A 12,710-nucleotide genomic window follows, 5' to 3' on the forward strand; every position below is an offset into this window, starting at 1 on the left:
TCATACTCCAGTGGGAACATATGAGCTTTATCTTAACTGGTGACTGTGAGCTTCAAAATGAGATCATGTGAGCTGCTTTGTCATCTGCTGGCACTCCCCGTGCTGCTCTGCTCTGAATGCTCCATAGGAAATGCTTTTTGCTGTGGGTGGGAGGAGGTAACGGCTGAGAGGCCTCTTGCAGCCTCCAGATCTTTCCATGAAAAAATATTCCATAGTGAACATAAAGCTGCAGGTGCCCCTGGCTGGCCAGCTGGCAACGCTGCTCCTGGAAATGGGATTCAAATGAGCCCAGCACAGCTGGGAGAGCCATTTCCTTCAGGCAGCTACAGCAGGGCTGTGCGAGAGCCAAGAACATCTTGTCCTGCTAGGAGAAAATGTATAAGCTCCCTTCTAGTTTGGGTTGTGGTTTTGGTTTTTGTTGTTTTGGTTTTTTTTTTTTCCTTTGTTTCTTAAAGCAGCTTTCTCCATAACCCTTCTTTATAGGTTGGCTGGATATTTACTGATCTGGTCTCTGAAGACACACGGAAAGGGACTGTTCGGTACAGCAGGAACAAGGTGAGGTTCGAGTGTGCAGCTAATTCCAGCTGCTGGTTCTGAGGGTTTGGGTAATCACCCACTCTGTGCCAGCAGAGCACTGAGCCAGGGCAGCTCAGGGCTGGAAGTGACGCTGGAATTCTTGTAAAGTGGGTTGGTTGTTTTGTTTTTTTTCAAAAGCTTCAGAAGGAAAAGAAGCTTGAGGTCAGAGAGCACTGCAAGGGTTTGGAGCCGTTGGGGTGAGGCTCAGGGCTGCCTGCAGCCCCAGCCCGCCCTGCTGGAGCACAATGGTGCTTGTGGATTAAGAAAATCCTGTCAAGGGAGGGAGTGGAGTGGTGTGAGGTGCAAACTGAGTGAGCAAAAGTGACTCAGAGGATGTTCCTGTGGGCAGGGCTTTGAGGCCTGAGTCCTCTGTCTTTGGCCTTCTCAGCTTCCTGTAATTGTGAAATCCCTGATATCCCTGTTTGGAAACTGAAACTTTCTTTGAAAAAAAAAAAGGTGTGTAAAGGTGGGTGGAACCAGAAGTGAGAAGAGTCCTGCCAAGAGGCTCTCGGGGCTGGGGAGCTGACATGTCACATTCTTTTCCCAGTCTCTGGAGCAGCTTTCCACGAAAGCTTGTTCCACCAGGGTGTTGGTAGTTTTCTTTGGCTGCAGACCAGGGAAATAGGTCTGGGCTACGTCGCGTTGTCCTTTGTATTGACATTGCTGCTCTTCCCTCAGGACACGTATTATCTCAGTGCAGAAGAGTGCATCACAGCTGGGAACTTTCAGAACCAGCAGCCCAACATCTGTCGCCTTTCTCCAGATGGTCATTTTGGATCCAAGTTTGTCACAGTTGTGGCTACAGGTATAAACTGGCCTCAGCTCTTGTGGTTGCACATGAGTTGTCTCTTGTTAATAAAAGAAGAAAATGCAGCTCTGCCAGAAGAAGTCAGACTTCCTGGTCCCCATCTGCCCAGTTGAACAAGGGGTTTGTCTTGCTCTGTTAAGGAAAATACTTTTCCATTCTTTGTGCTGTCTTCCCTACAATTACTCAGCCTTTCCCTTGCAGAAAACTTCACTGAGGCTCAGACCTTGGGCATCCCCCACCCAACCCAGGAAGCATTTTTTGCCTGCAGGGAGGGGTGTCACTGCTGCTCCCTTTTCTGTTCCCTGTCTTGAAGCTCCAAAAGTCCCTTGCCTGAAAGTGGCAGTGCAGAACCACAGCAACCCTCAAAGTTACTCTGGCTGGTTCAGCATCAAGGAGGGACCTTTCTCTCCCTTGTGTGGCTGTCAGGGAAACCCTGACGTAGGATGCTGTGCTCTTCCATGCATGGAAACCTGGGTTGGGTGTTTGGTTTTTTTGTCTGCCTGAACCAAACAGAGCAGCCAGAAAAATGCTGTGTTTTGTCACCTCTGCTGGGAGCTGTGCTCACTGTGAGTCTCCAGAGGCCCCCTGGGGTGGTCTGGGCTGCCAGGGCAGATGTTGGCATGTGCCAGGACAGTCAGAGCCTTAGCAGTTCAATCAGCCCTTCTCCACAGGGTGACACATGTATCCATTTAAAATTCCCCTGGAGCAGATAGGCTGGGTTCTGGGTCTGTTTAACACAATGAAAATAACGCAGGACTTCCAAAGAGCATCCAGTGTGAAAACTGAAAGTGTGATCTTGTGCTGCCTCCTCTGAGCCCAGTTTTGTAAGCATTCCAGAGCCTTTTGCAGTGAAAACTCTCTCTTTTTGGTTAACAGACCCGAGGAAGCAGACACTGCCTCTGCATGCCAGACTGCTCAACACATCCATCTTTCATTAATGATAATGTCTGTCTCACTCACTTTTTTGTATGTATTTCAGTCTTCTGGTTTTTTAAACAAGGTGTTCTGCTGGGAACACGATGACCAGCTTTGTTCAGGCCTTGCCTGTGTCTTGGTCTGTGTTTACTTTCTAGGAGTATTTGTTCTGGAGCTGTGAGTGATTGAGGTTAGAGATCAAAGGGTAGAAAACGAATATTTCCTCTTCTCTGTTCCAGATAATTTCATTCTCTTCTGTTAAATTACCCCATCAGGTTTCTATTTAAACACTTGATTCCTTCCTTTTGTGCTGTATAAATATATTTGGATAGTTTGCATCAACTTTGCCTTTAAATCCTCTACATGGATTAATTCCTATCCCCTCCTGAATTCCTAGGTTTGGAAATAGTAACATTTTCCTACCATCTGTCTCTATCTTCTCTTTCCAGTTGTATTCTAATGACATATGACCTGATGTTGCTTACATTATGCAAATGAAAGTGCCAAGCATGTGATCTATCAGTGAGCCAGGGTCTTAGTTTCTACTTTCCATGTCAGATTTCCAGCAAACCATCCATTACAGGCCGAGAAAACGCTTTTTAAGCCTGACATTAGGAGGTGACCAACCCTGAATCTGCAGATCAGGGTTCCTTGGAAATCAAACAGGCCCACAGGAGCTGTGTGCCTGGTTTTTGTTTGGAAAGAGAGGAGGGACCTGTGGGGTGATGAGAGGCTGATGCTCTCAGGAGCCTCCTCTGAGCTGCTGGCAAAGTGCTGTTGCTGCAGGGGTCTGTCCTGATAAGCTAGCTGGGAAAAATGTGTGTTAATAAATACATGTAGAGCTTGGAGGGGGGTTCCTGCCTCCAAGCACTTCCCAGGAGTTTACGCGTCGCTGTTAGCGAGACCGTCACGTGTGATGCTCTCCGAGTGGTGCCTCTTGGAGTTACACCAGGCACATGGCTCCCATGGGGGATTTTGAACCAGCCTCTTCTCTTCCAGGTGGTCCCGACAACCAGGTCCACTTCGAGGGCTACCAGGTCTCCAATCAGTGCATGGCTCTGGTCCGGGATGAGTGCTTGCTGCCCTGCCGGGACGCGCCGGAGCTGGGCTACGCCAAGGAGTCCAGCAGTGAGCAGTATGTGCCTGATGTCTTCTACAAGGTAAGGGCTGCCTGCCTGGGGAGGGGAGAGCTGCAGGAAACTGTGGTGGCTTAAGAACGGATGTCATTGAGGTCTGGACTGTTTTCAGTAGTCACCACTCACCATGTGTCTGTGCAGCAGTCACAAGGGATCTGTTTCCTCTCCTAAACCTGCAGTGCAGTAGTAGCCATTGGCTACCCAGCTTCTTGGGGGCTGGACTGGATGATCTCCAGAGGTCCTTTCCAACCCTTAACTTGTGATTCCAAGCAAGGTCTGCAGTAATGCACTGAGAGCTCCCAAATCCACCTGCTCCTCCCTCTCTGCTGGCAGCATTTGCTGGGCTCCTCAGAGAATTTGAATCCCCAGCTGAGTTGAGCTCCCTCCCTTCCACAGCCACATGATGTCTCCCAGCACAAATGGGGACAGTGACAGGTTCCTTATGCTGTGCCAGGGATTTGCTGGGCTGGGACACTCTCTTGGGCACCAGCCGAGCAGCAGATGCAACAGAAGATGAGCTTGGTCCTGCAGCAAGAGGAGAGACAGCCCCGTACCTGCTCCCTTCATGGAAGGGAAGATGTTCAGAGCAGGACCATGGTGTGTGAGCTCTGCTGGTGACCTGCCTGCTCTGGGTCTGGGCAGTTCCTTAGTGACAAGGGGACTGTCCTTATTCCCCTGGCAGCTGTTTCTGGAGATCTTCAGACCTACCCCCTTCTACCTACAGGGTTGAGTTAGAAGCCTGGGGACAGGATCTTTGCAGAGGCTCATGGCACTGCTTCCCAAACGTGTGCATCTTGGTGCCCCGTGAGCAAGGACAGAGGAATTAATTAATTAATGGCACTGCTTGCCAACTAATTAGCCATCCATCACTCAAATCAGTGATACTATTCTTGTGTCTGCTTTTCACAGCCTGCTCAGCCTGTTCTGAAGCTGTCATTAAGGATCTGGAATAAGCAGAGCTCCCTTCATTTTGGGACAACAGGAATGAGCATTTTGTGCTTCAGCACCAGGAATGGGGCTGGTCAGCACACTCCTGTGCACCCTGAGCTGGGAATTGCTGGCCCTGATGAATGGCACTGCCATTCCCCCTCCACCCCTCAATGCTGAGCTGATGCCTTGCCTTGACACCACCTGAAAATGAGCAACAGCTCTCAGCTAAATCCAGGGCTTCAGGGTCAAGGTAGATGGAATCTGGGAATCTGTGCCTTATTCCTTGGTAGCTCTTAGGAGCTGATAAGGTCTGATTTAGATACAGGGGGAGCTCGATTGTGCAAGGGTTGGTTGGCCCTGGCTGTGCAGATGAGATCATCTCCTGGCGTGCTGTGGTCCCACTCTGGAGGATCCCGTGCCGTGCCACAGCCAGGGTGCAGCCTTGCAGGAGGTCCCGTGGGTCTGTGTCCCACATGTGGGCCACCCTGGGTGTTTGGAGGAGCAGGAAAGCAGTGGTTGTTCCCATAAGGTCTTCGCTCCCATCCGTAATCTGGAGCAGGGAGATAAACACAATGTGAACTGATGGCTCCAGCCTTCCATGGAAATTTCCATGAGCCACTGATTCACTGGGTCGGGCTGCAGCTTATTTCATATGTTTTATAACTTCTCTCTGTAATTGGCTTTTTCATGATGTGCTCAAGGAAGGCTGGAGGACTGCGCTGGCGGGTGGGATTGTCCTTCAGCCTTCAACGTGTTTGGCCGTAGGATCTCTTAATTTTTTTGGAATGTTCTTAGATCAATGGAAAGCTTAGTCACTCCTGGCTTTGAAAACCTTTGGGGTCTCATTAAATGTGTGAGGCTTGAGGTCAGAGACACTACCTCATAGTTACTGGGTTGGTGACAACAATGGTGTCAAAGCCTTGGTTAAATGCAGGATGAGGAGCAGGAGCCCCGTGCTCGGCCCTGTGGCACAGGACAGCAGGCTCCTGCTCCCCCTTTCTCTGCTGCAGCTGCAGGAGCTGAGGAGCTTGGTCCCCAGGCCTCGATGTGGGGGTTCCCCTCTGTGCTGTCCCCCCAGTAGTTTTGGGCAGAAAACTGCACTTTTGAGCAGTCACTGCATTTTGTGTGGAACTGAGAAACCATCACTGGTAGAGAGAAAAGTCTATGTATGTATTTCTGTGGAATATACAAGTGCTCATTTGAAAAGCCCTTGAGGATGAAAAGAACTATACAAATTTATTCTAATTGGATGGGAACCAGAAGGCCAATGTTTGTGCAGTGTGGAGGTATTTATAGAACAATTATGCACCCAGATGCGAGGCAGAATCGATGGAACTCTCCTGTCTGCAGCAGGGGAAGGCAGTGGGTTCACCTTGTGCTCTGGGAGCAGGAGAAGGTGCTGCTGTTTGCATTTGCAGTGAAGGAAAAGCCAACAACTGCACTTCAGTCACGTCGCTCAGCCTGCCCCATGCCTGCCCTGCCAGGGGAGGATGTTATTCCAGCCATGACTGCTCAGAAATGCATCTGGATGGGTGATGCTGCAGGTGCAGGAAGGGGGTGAAGACCCGTGCTGCAGGCAGGAGAGGAATCACAGAATCATAGAAGGGCTCTCTTTGGTCAGCCAGCTGGATTTCCACAGTTTGCAGCACACTTTGTGTGTGTGGAGTTGGGCGCAGGGGCTGCCCCGTCCCCTGGAGCTGCAGCTGATTCTGCCCAAACGTGACCCACCTCGCAGGGTGTTAGCAGAGCTGGGCTTTTCTTCCTCGGAAGTAGGAAAGCCAATGGCACCAGTGATGTCCTGCCTCGGGAGGTTGGGCGTTTTTCCTCAGCCTTGTGATTTCTGTATTTCTTTACCATTCTCTTTACATTGGCCACTGGCCCTGCAGGGGACCCACCCCGTGGCCTTCCTGGCTGGGGAGGGCTGGAGCTCTGCTCTTAGCGTGAAGGTCGAGGGCGTTGGGGACCAGTTCCTTTGCTCTGAGTTGTCTTTCCAGGTAAGATTAACCAGAAGAAGGAAAACATCCCCCTTGGCCTCCCGGGCTGCCCGTGGGGTGTCTCAGTGCCGTTTCCAACGCAAACGTTGCGCAACGCGGAGACGCTGCTCGGTGTGTTCAGTGCAGCGAAACTCGGGAAGGAGTCGCTCTTGTCCAGACACAGACACAGGGAGGAACTGCTCTCTGTGAGTGCAGGCAGCAGCGCTGCAATGGCCACTTCACCCTGTTTCTTGGCTGTGTGAGAAAGAGCCCAGTTGAATGGTACATAGAGGCACTTCCCCTTCTTATCTTGTGCCCGTGAGAACCCTCCTCCTTTGTCCATTTGGTTCTAGAAAATAACCATGTTGATTTTGATTTCACCAAGGATGTACCTTCCAGCCCATGGGGTGATTTTTCAGAGCTGCAGTTGCTCACAGCTGGTGCTCAGTGCCCCAGTGATCCCTGTCCTGCTCCCAGCTCCCTGTGGTCATTTCACCAAGCCCATAACTCTGCATTGCCCAACTCTGCTCCCTGCAGACCCACGTGCTCTGCTCCACCCTCAGCTTCACAGGCACCTCAGCCTTCCTCCAGATGGGGGGCAGAGTTTGCTGTGTTTTACAGACCCTCGGAAACATTTGAATAATTGGATCTGGGGCCTGGCTAGCTTTGTCTCTTATCACAGGTATTTGTGTTGGCTTAGTGCAAACATGGGGATGTCATCTGTGCAATGAATTGCATTTCACAGCTGCCCTTATATCTCTCCAGAGTTTTGGGGATGGTGTCAGCCCTTCACAGTGGCACTGCTGTTGGGAAAGAGCCTTTTGCCCTCGTAAAACGGCACGTGTGGGATCCTGCAGTGGCTGAGATGGGGTCTGAGTCTTGGCCTGTCTGCTGTGATGGGAGGTCCCACCAGCCCTGGGAGAGCCCCGAGCCAGGGCACTACTTTAGTTAGAGCCAAGGGGACCTCTGAGCCAGGCTGTCCCCAGTGTGCCATGTGCTGATTCCACCCATTCCCTCCAAAATCCTCCTTCCCAGGGAAAACACAATGTCCAGGCTGCAGGGAGGCTGCTGTGGGGAGCTGTCACCAATAGCCAAGGACTTCCCCTGGCTGGCCTCCTCCCAACAGGCTGTGTTGGGCTGGAAAAGCCGCATTAGCCTTGAATGTCCCAGCTGCTCCAGGGAGGAGGGTGCGTGGTCAGCTCACGAGGAGCCTCCTGAGAAGGATTTCAACTCTCACTGACCTATCACTCGCTCTTAGGAAAGTCACCTCATTTCTGTGCATCAACTCCTCTCTGCCAGGGCAGGACTGCCTGGGACAGTGCTGGGAATAGGCAGAGGGAAATCTGGAGCCTCCCTCCTGGCTGGCAGCTCCCGGGCTCCTCACTTGGCTGCTCCCATCACCCTCACCTCAGCCATCCTGAAGCCTCACAGGTGCCTCTCCCACCGCCAGGTGTGCACAGCCTGGCCGTGCTCCCTGCGGGATCATCCAGCCTTTTCCCTGTTTGACCCCGTCCTCCTGCAGCTCCTGCCTCCAAAGGGCTGTCAGAAAGGCTCTAAAGTGCAGTGCCTGATGCAATCTCCAGTTTGCTTCTGTCTTGTCCAAATCTTGATTCATTGTCCAAATCCTCCAGGCCTTGCTGCTGGATTTTTGTCCAGGAGCCAAATATTTGCGCCTCCATTAACCCCTTCCTGGCCTCCCTTTGGAGCTGCTGTTGCAGCATGTGGGCATCCATGGCTTTGGGGGGGTCTTGGGCTCTGAAGCTGCAGCAATAACGTGCTGAGAGGCCCCAACCACTGCCAAGCTGGGAATGAAGATGTCTTTCTCCCAGCTTGACGTTTGTTAAGGACTTTAAAATATAATTGCCTAATAAAAATGGTGCGTGGGGGTTGGAGAAGAGTGCTGGCACTGGAGGAGGGGCTTTTCTCTCTGGGGAGGGGTAGGATCTGGACAGGGTCTTGGCTCAGGGTGATTCCAGTTGGGTAGTACCAGTCTAGTGTGTGTCTTGAGGGCCTCAGCAGCCTGACATTTTTAAAAAAAAAAGAAAGAAAAAAAAAAGGCATTTAACGTGGAAATCCCCAGAGGCGGAGATTAAAGTGAACAGGTGCTGGAAAAATGTTTCTGCATATTAGAACTTAATTAGATTTGAAAATGAATTCCAGATGGGCTAATTACGTGTGAGTTGTTGCAGGTTCTTTCTTGCAGGGGCAGGATTGTGTTTGGGAAGCTGATTCGGTCTGATTGGATTTGGTTCCTGACTCTTGCGGTATCGCCGAGATCTAGCAGCAGGTTAGCTTTGTGTCCTGTGATCTCCCCAAAAAGGCTCCATGTCTCCTCCTGCTCCTGTCAGAGCCAGAGAGATCTGAGGCCACGAGCCACCAGGCTCGTTGCTGAAATAACCACAGGGCCAACAACCTGTCATGTTCAAGGAGAGCAGATCCTTATCGGAATTGCTTTTAAAAGGAGCTTCAAAGGCTAGAAGGTAGAATTTTTTTATTTTAGTTTTGTTACAAAGGGAACGGTTCCTGGGGCCAGAGGATGCCTGGGGAGGGGGCTCAGGAAGGGGGGCTGTTGCCTGCAGGGGAGCAGCGTGCTGGAGCCTGCTGGGGTGATGTCCGTCTGGGAGCACCGGGAGTGCTGAGCGTGAGAGCTCTGCTGTGTAAACACCAGGGCAACCCAGACAGGCTGGTAGTGCAGAGTGTTATGCTTTGTGCTCCAGGAGGAACCATGGCTTGGGAGAGGAGGCTGGCAGCCCTGGGCAGCTCGTCCTGAGGCTGCCTCAGCCCAGGGAATGCTGCTGAAACCCCTCCGGGGGTCATGGCCTCTCACCGAGGTCCCCCAAAGCCACCGAGGGGTCAGGGTGATGGTGCCACTGGTGTGTGGTGGCTCTGGATCTGCCTCCAGCCACTGGGAGTGCTGAGAGCTCTGGGAATGTAAACTTCAGTGTAAGGTCCCTGATTGGAAATTATGGGCGTGTGATTTATATGGGGCTCCATGAATGATTTATAACATGTTAAGTGATGATTTAGGTAGAAAACACAACCCCCTCTTACAGAATCTTTAATGAAAAGTGTCAGTTCTCATGAATTTATTCCTGAAGCTGTGTTTGAACTCGGCGTGTTTGACATAAATCAAGTCTAATTGTCATTTCATGATTAATGAACATATGCTGGCCGTTTTTCTCCATAATTAAACTTTATGTTCAATTCGTCTGGCAAAGCAAAACAAGTTGATGCGTTGTGAGACGCGGCTCTGCAGGTCGGGGGATGAGGAAGGGCCTGGGTTCCCAATGCCCAGGGAAGAGCTGGATCAGAGACTTGTGGCCAGTTTTGCAGTAAGTCAGGTTTGCTTGGCGAGGAAGCAGATGCAGCATTTGTTGTCCCTCCCTTTTCAGACAGTCCCTGCTCCTTAAATGGCATTTACACTTCTTAGATGGTGCCAGGATCCTCTCTGGTGGTGATGACTGAGGCAAACAAGACCAAGGTGGTTTGTGACCGTATGATATCTTGGCTCACAAGGGAATCAAGGGCCTGGAGTGTGGACTTACTGAGATCTCCAGCCCCTGAGGAGCTGCTGGGAACTGGGCAGCTCTGCAGCACCCAGCCACGCACCAGCAGGTTCTTTTCCACACCCTCAGTGATCTGCCAGAGCTGAGGATCCCCGTGCCCCTGCCTGGGTGTCTCCAGGGCAGGATCCCTTAGGCTTCACACTGCTTCCAGACTGAGGAAAAATAAGACTCTTCTTCTTTCAGGACATAGACAAGTTTGGCAACGAGATCACGCAGCTGGCTCGCCCGCTCCCGGTTGAGTACCTCATCATCGACGTAAGTGCTCCTTGCTCTTGGCTTCTTGCAGCAGGAGATGGTCTGGGCGGAGTGAGGTTCTTAACCCACCTCTCAGATTTGCCCTGGAGGTGATTGACAGGACAGATTTTTCTTCCTTTCTCCCCTCCCCTGCCAGGCATTTCTAGCGGGGTGGCTGCTGCCCTCCTGGGGATGGGTGCGGTGCCAGGGAACCCGGGAGGTGCTGCCTGGTGCCGTATCACAGCTCCCAGCTGCAGGGCAGCAGCCAGCCCCACGGATACGTGTGCCGGGCACCACCTCACAGGCAGCTAATTAGCGAGCTCCAGTTGTCTGTCTCTTAGCAGCAATTAAGAATCCAGCTCCTTTCAGTGACTCAGCAGCCTAGGTTGTACAGAAATGCCTTTTCCTGGGGGAGGGAGCTGAGGCTCCAGCACAGCTTGGCTTGGCTGGGCTGTGCCTGCCCGTGAGCCAGCGCTGCCAGGCACCAGGGCACAGCTCTGCCCTCTGGCAGGAAACTGTGACGGTGTGGCAGGCAGGAGAGCAAATAATTTGGATGACAGATGATATTGCTGGAGTTAGAGATGGTGCCAACAACGATTAAATCCACCCGGAGCAACTGGTCTGGTCCAGCTGCCCCTGGCACAGGCAGTGTCCCGCGGGCATGGGGGAGCTGGCAGCCAGGAGGCTTCCACTGCCTTGTCCTTCTTCCCCCTTCACTATCTGCTCTGTCTGTCACTTATCAGATGCTGGGACGTGTGACAGAGCCACATCATGTCTGGGACAAGGGGCCCATTGTGTGGGGCCCTCAGACACCCCATGCCAGTCAGCAGCTCTGCAGCATATTTATTACTCAAGGAGTAAAGGCATCTGTTTCTGGGCTACCTGGGGTGTAATTAAGATGAAAACAGATTGATGGAACATGCACTCAGGAGCAGTCTGTAAAGCTGCATTTCTGAAGCATCTTGTTTTGTCCCTCTTTAGAAAAAAAAAAAAAAGGTTATCCCAGTCAATACTGGCAGGTCTTTCTGCATCTCTGCTGACAAAGGGCCTTACCAATAGGGCCCAGCAGTCAGTGCCTGACACCAAAGCTGGGAGTCAGGACTAGTTTAAATGCCAGCAGGTGGCCCAGGGACCAGCTTGTGAGCTGCATAAGGTGGTGCAGGGCTGTGTTACCCCATTCCCCTGGCTCGGGGTGCAGGGAGGGGGCAGTGTTAGTGCACCCAGAGCACAGGGTGACTTTGTTCCATAAAGGGCAAAGGTATTTTCTTGGCACCTGAGCAGTGCCCTGGCTACCCCATGGCCAGACGTGGGGGCCACGCTCTCCCCACCCACCCCTGGGTGTTAAGGTGACCCCCAGGGTGACATCCCTGGGAGCTGCTGCATCCTGATGACCGTGGAGACAGGGCTGCTGTGCTCCAGCTTTGTTAGAAGCCATTCCCAGGAGCCAAGGTGTGCTGATGGGAATGTCTGTGTCAATGCCAGCAGCCCTCAGACCTGCTCTGGTCTCCCTCCCTGGCCGAGCTCTAACCTGCAGCCATGGCTGCTCTCGGGGGCTTTGCTTCCCCTTTCCCACTTGCCTCTCCTGCTGCCAGCAGCTCTGATCGGCCTTTCTTGGATCTTTAGATTACTACGACTTTCCCCAAGGATCCAGTCTACACGTTTTCTATTTCTCAAAATCCATTCCCCATCGAGAACCGCGACGTGCTGGGAGAGACTCAGGTAAGGAGCCCACCAGCCTCAGCTCAGCATTCCCAGGGGCTGGGATCTGCTCGGTGGGCACCGGGAGTGATCAGGTGCTTGGAACTCGTGTGGGCCCAAAGATGCTTTTCTTTGGAAGTTGCTGGCTGCAGCATGGCCAGCCAGCCTGGGAGGGTCTCTGCACACCACAGCCAATGCCCAAAAGAGATGGGAATGTTGTGGGGTCTGTTGGTGGGTCTGAATAAGGAAAATAAATTTATCATGAAGGGGGAAGTGACTTCTCTTTATTATTTTCCCCTCTCTGCAGGACTTCCACAGCTTGGCCACGTACCTGTCCCAAAATACTTCCTCTGTTTTCCTAGACATCATTTCCGATTTCCACCTGCTCCTCTTCCTGGTCACAAACGAGGTCATGCCTCTGCGGGTATGTGATGGGGAGGAAGGGGAGCTCCTGGTGGGGTGGGGGTGACTGACCCAGGCTGCTGCCCCCAGCATGTCCCCTAGCTGGCTGTGGTGCAGGGCGGGCTGTGCAGCTGGCCCCAGGGCCGCTTCTTCCAGGCTGAGCTGTTGGGAAAAGGTTTAAAAAGTGAAACCCAAGCCCCCTGGCTAGAGCAGGAGCTCCCAACACGCTGCTTGGAGCAGTGAGGGGGGGTGGTCAGACACGGCCAACTTGGCTGCGGCGCCAGAGCTGGGAAACATTTTGTAGAATATCTGAGAACCAGAAATTCCTGTTGTAACGATAAGGAGCTCAGAGCCCCCAGGCCTCGGCGACCCCTTCGTGGCCGTGCAGCTCTTGGCCGGGCACGGGGGCTTGGCAGCTGCTGGTTCCCATCTGCCGGGGCCAGCGGGAGGGCCGCGTGTTTGGGGGAGGCTG

The 12,710-nt window shown here is 52.5% G+C and overlaps 1 protein-coding gene across 1 annotated transcript in view; it reads left to right on the forward strand.

Annotated features, from left to right (window-relative positions):
• NPLOC4 (nuclear protein localization 4 homolog (S. cerevisiae)) overlaps window positions 1-12,710 on the forward strand; it is a 25,511-nt gene that overhangs the window by 11,472 nt on the left and 1,329 nt on the right. Inside the window, exons 10-15 of the mRNA XM_010002815.1 lie at window positions 484-555; window positions 1,255-1,381; window positions 3,299-3,459; window positions 10,088-10,159; window positions 11,762-11,857; window positions 12,144-12,260. Coding sequence (XP_010001117.1) covers window positions 484-555; window positions 1,255-1,381; window positions 3,299-3,459; window positions 10,088-10,159; window positions 11,762-11,857; window positions 12,144-12,260 — 645 coding nt within the window. The remainder of the gene's footprint in view (window positions 1-483; window positions 556-1,254; window positions 1,382-3,298; window positions 3,460-10,087; window positions 10,160-11,761; window positions 11,858-12,143; window positions 12,261-12,710) is intronic.

Source organism: Chaetura pelagica, unplaced genomic scaffold, assembly GCF_000747805.2.
Source record: "Chaetura pelagica isolate M959 unplaced genomic scaffold, ChaPel_1.0 scaffold47, whole genome shotgun sequence".
NCBI classification, from domain to species: domain Eukaryota; kingdom Metazoa; phylum Chordata; class Aves; order Apodiformes; family Apodidae; genus Chaetura; species Chaetura pelagica.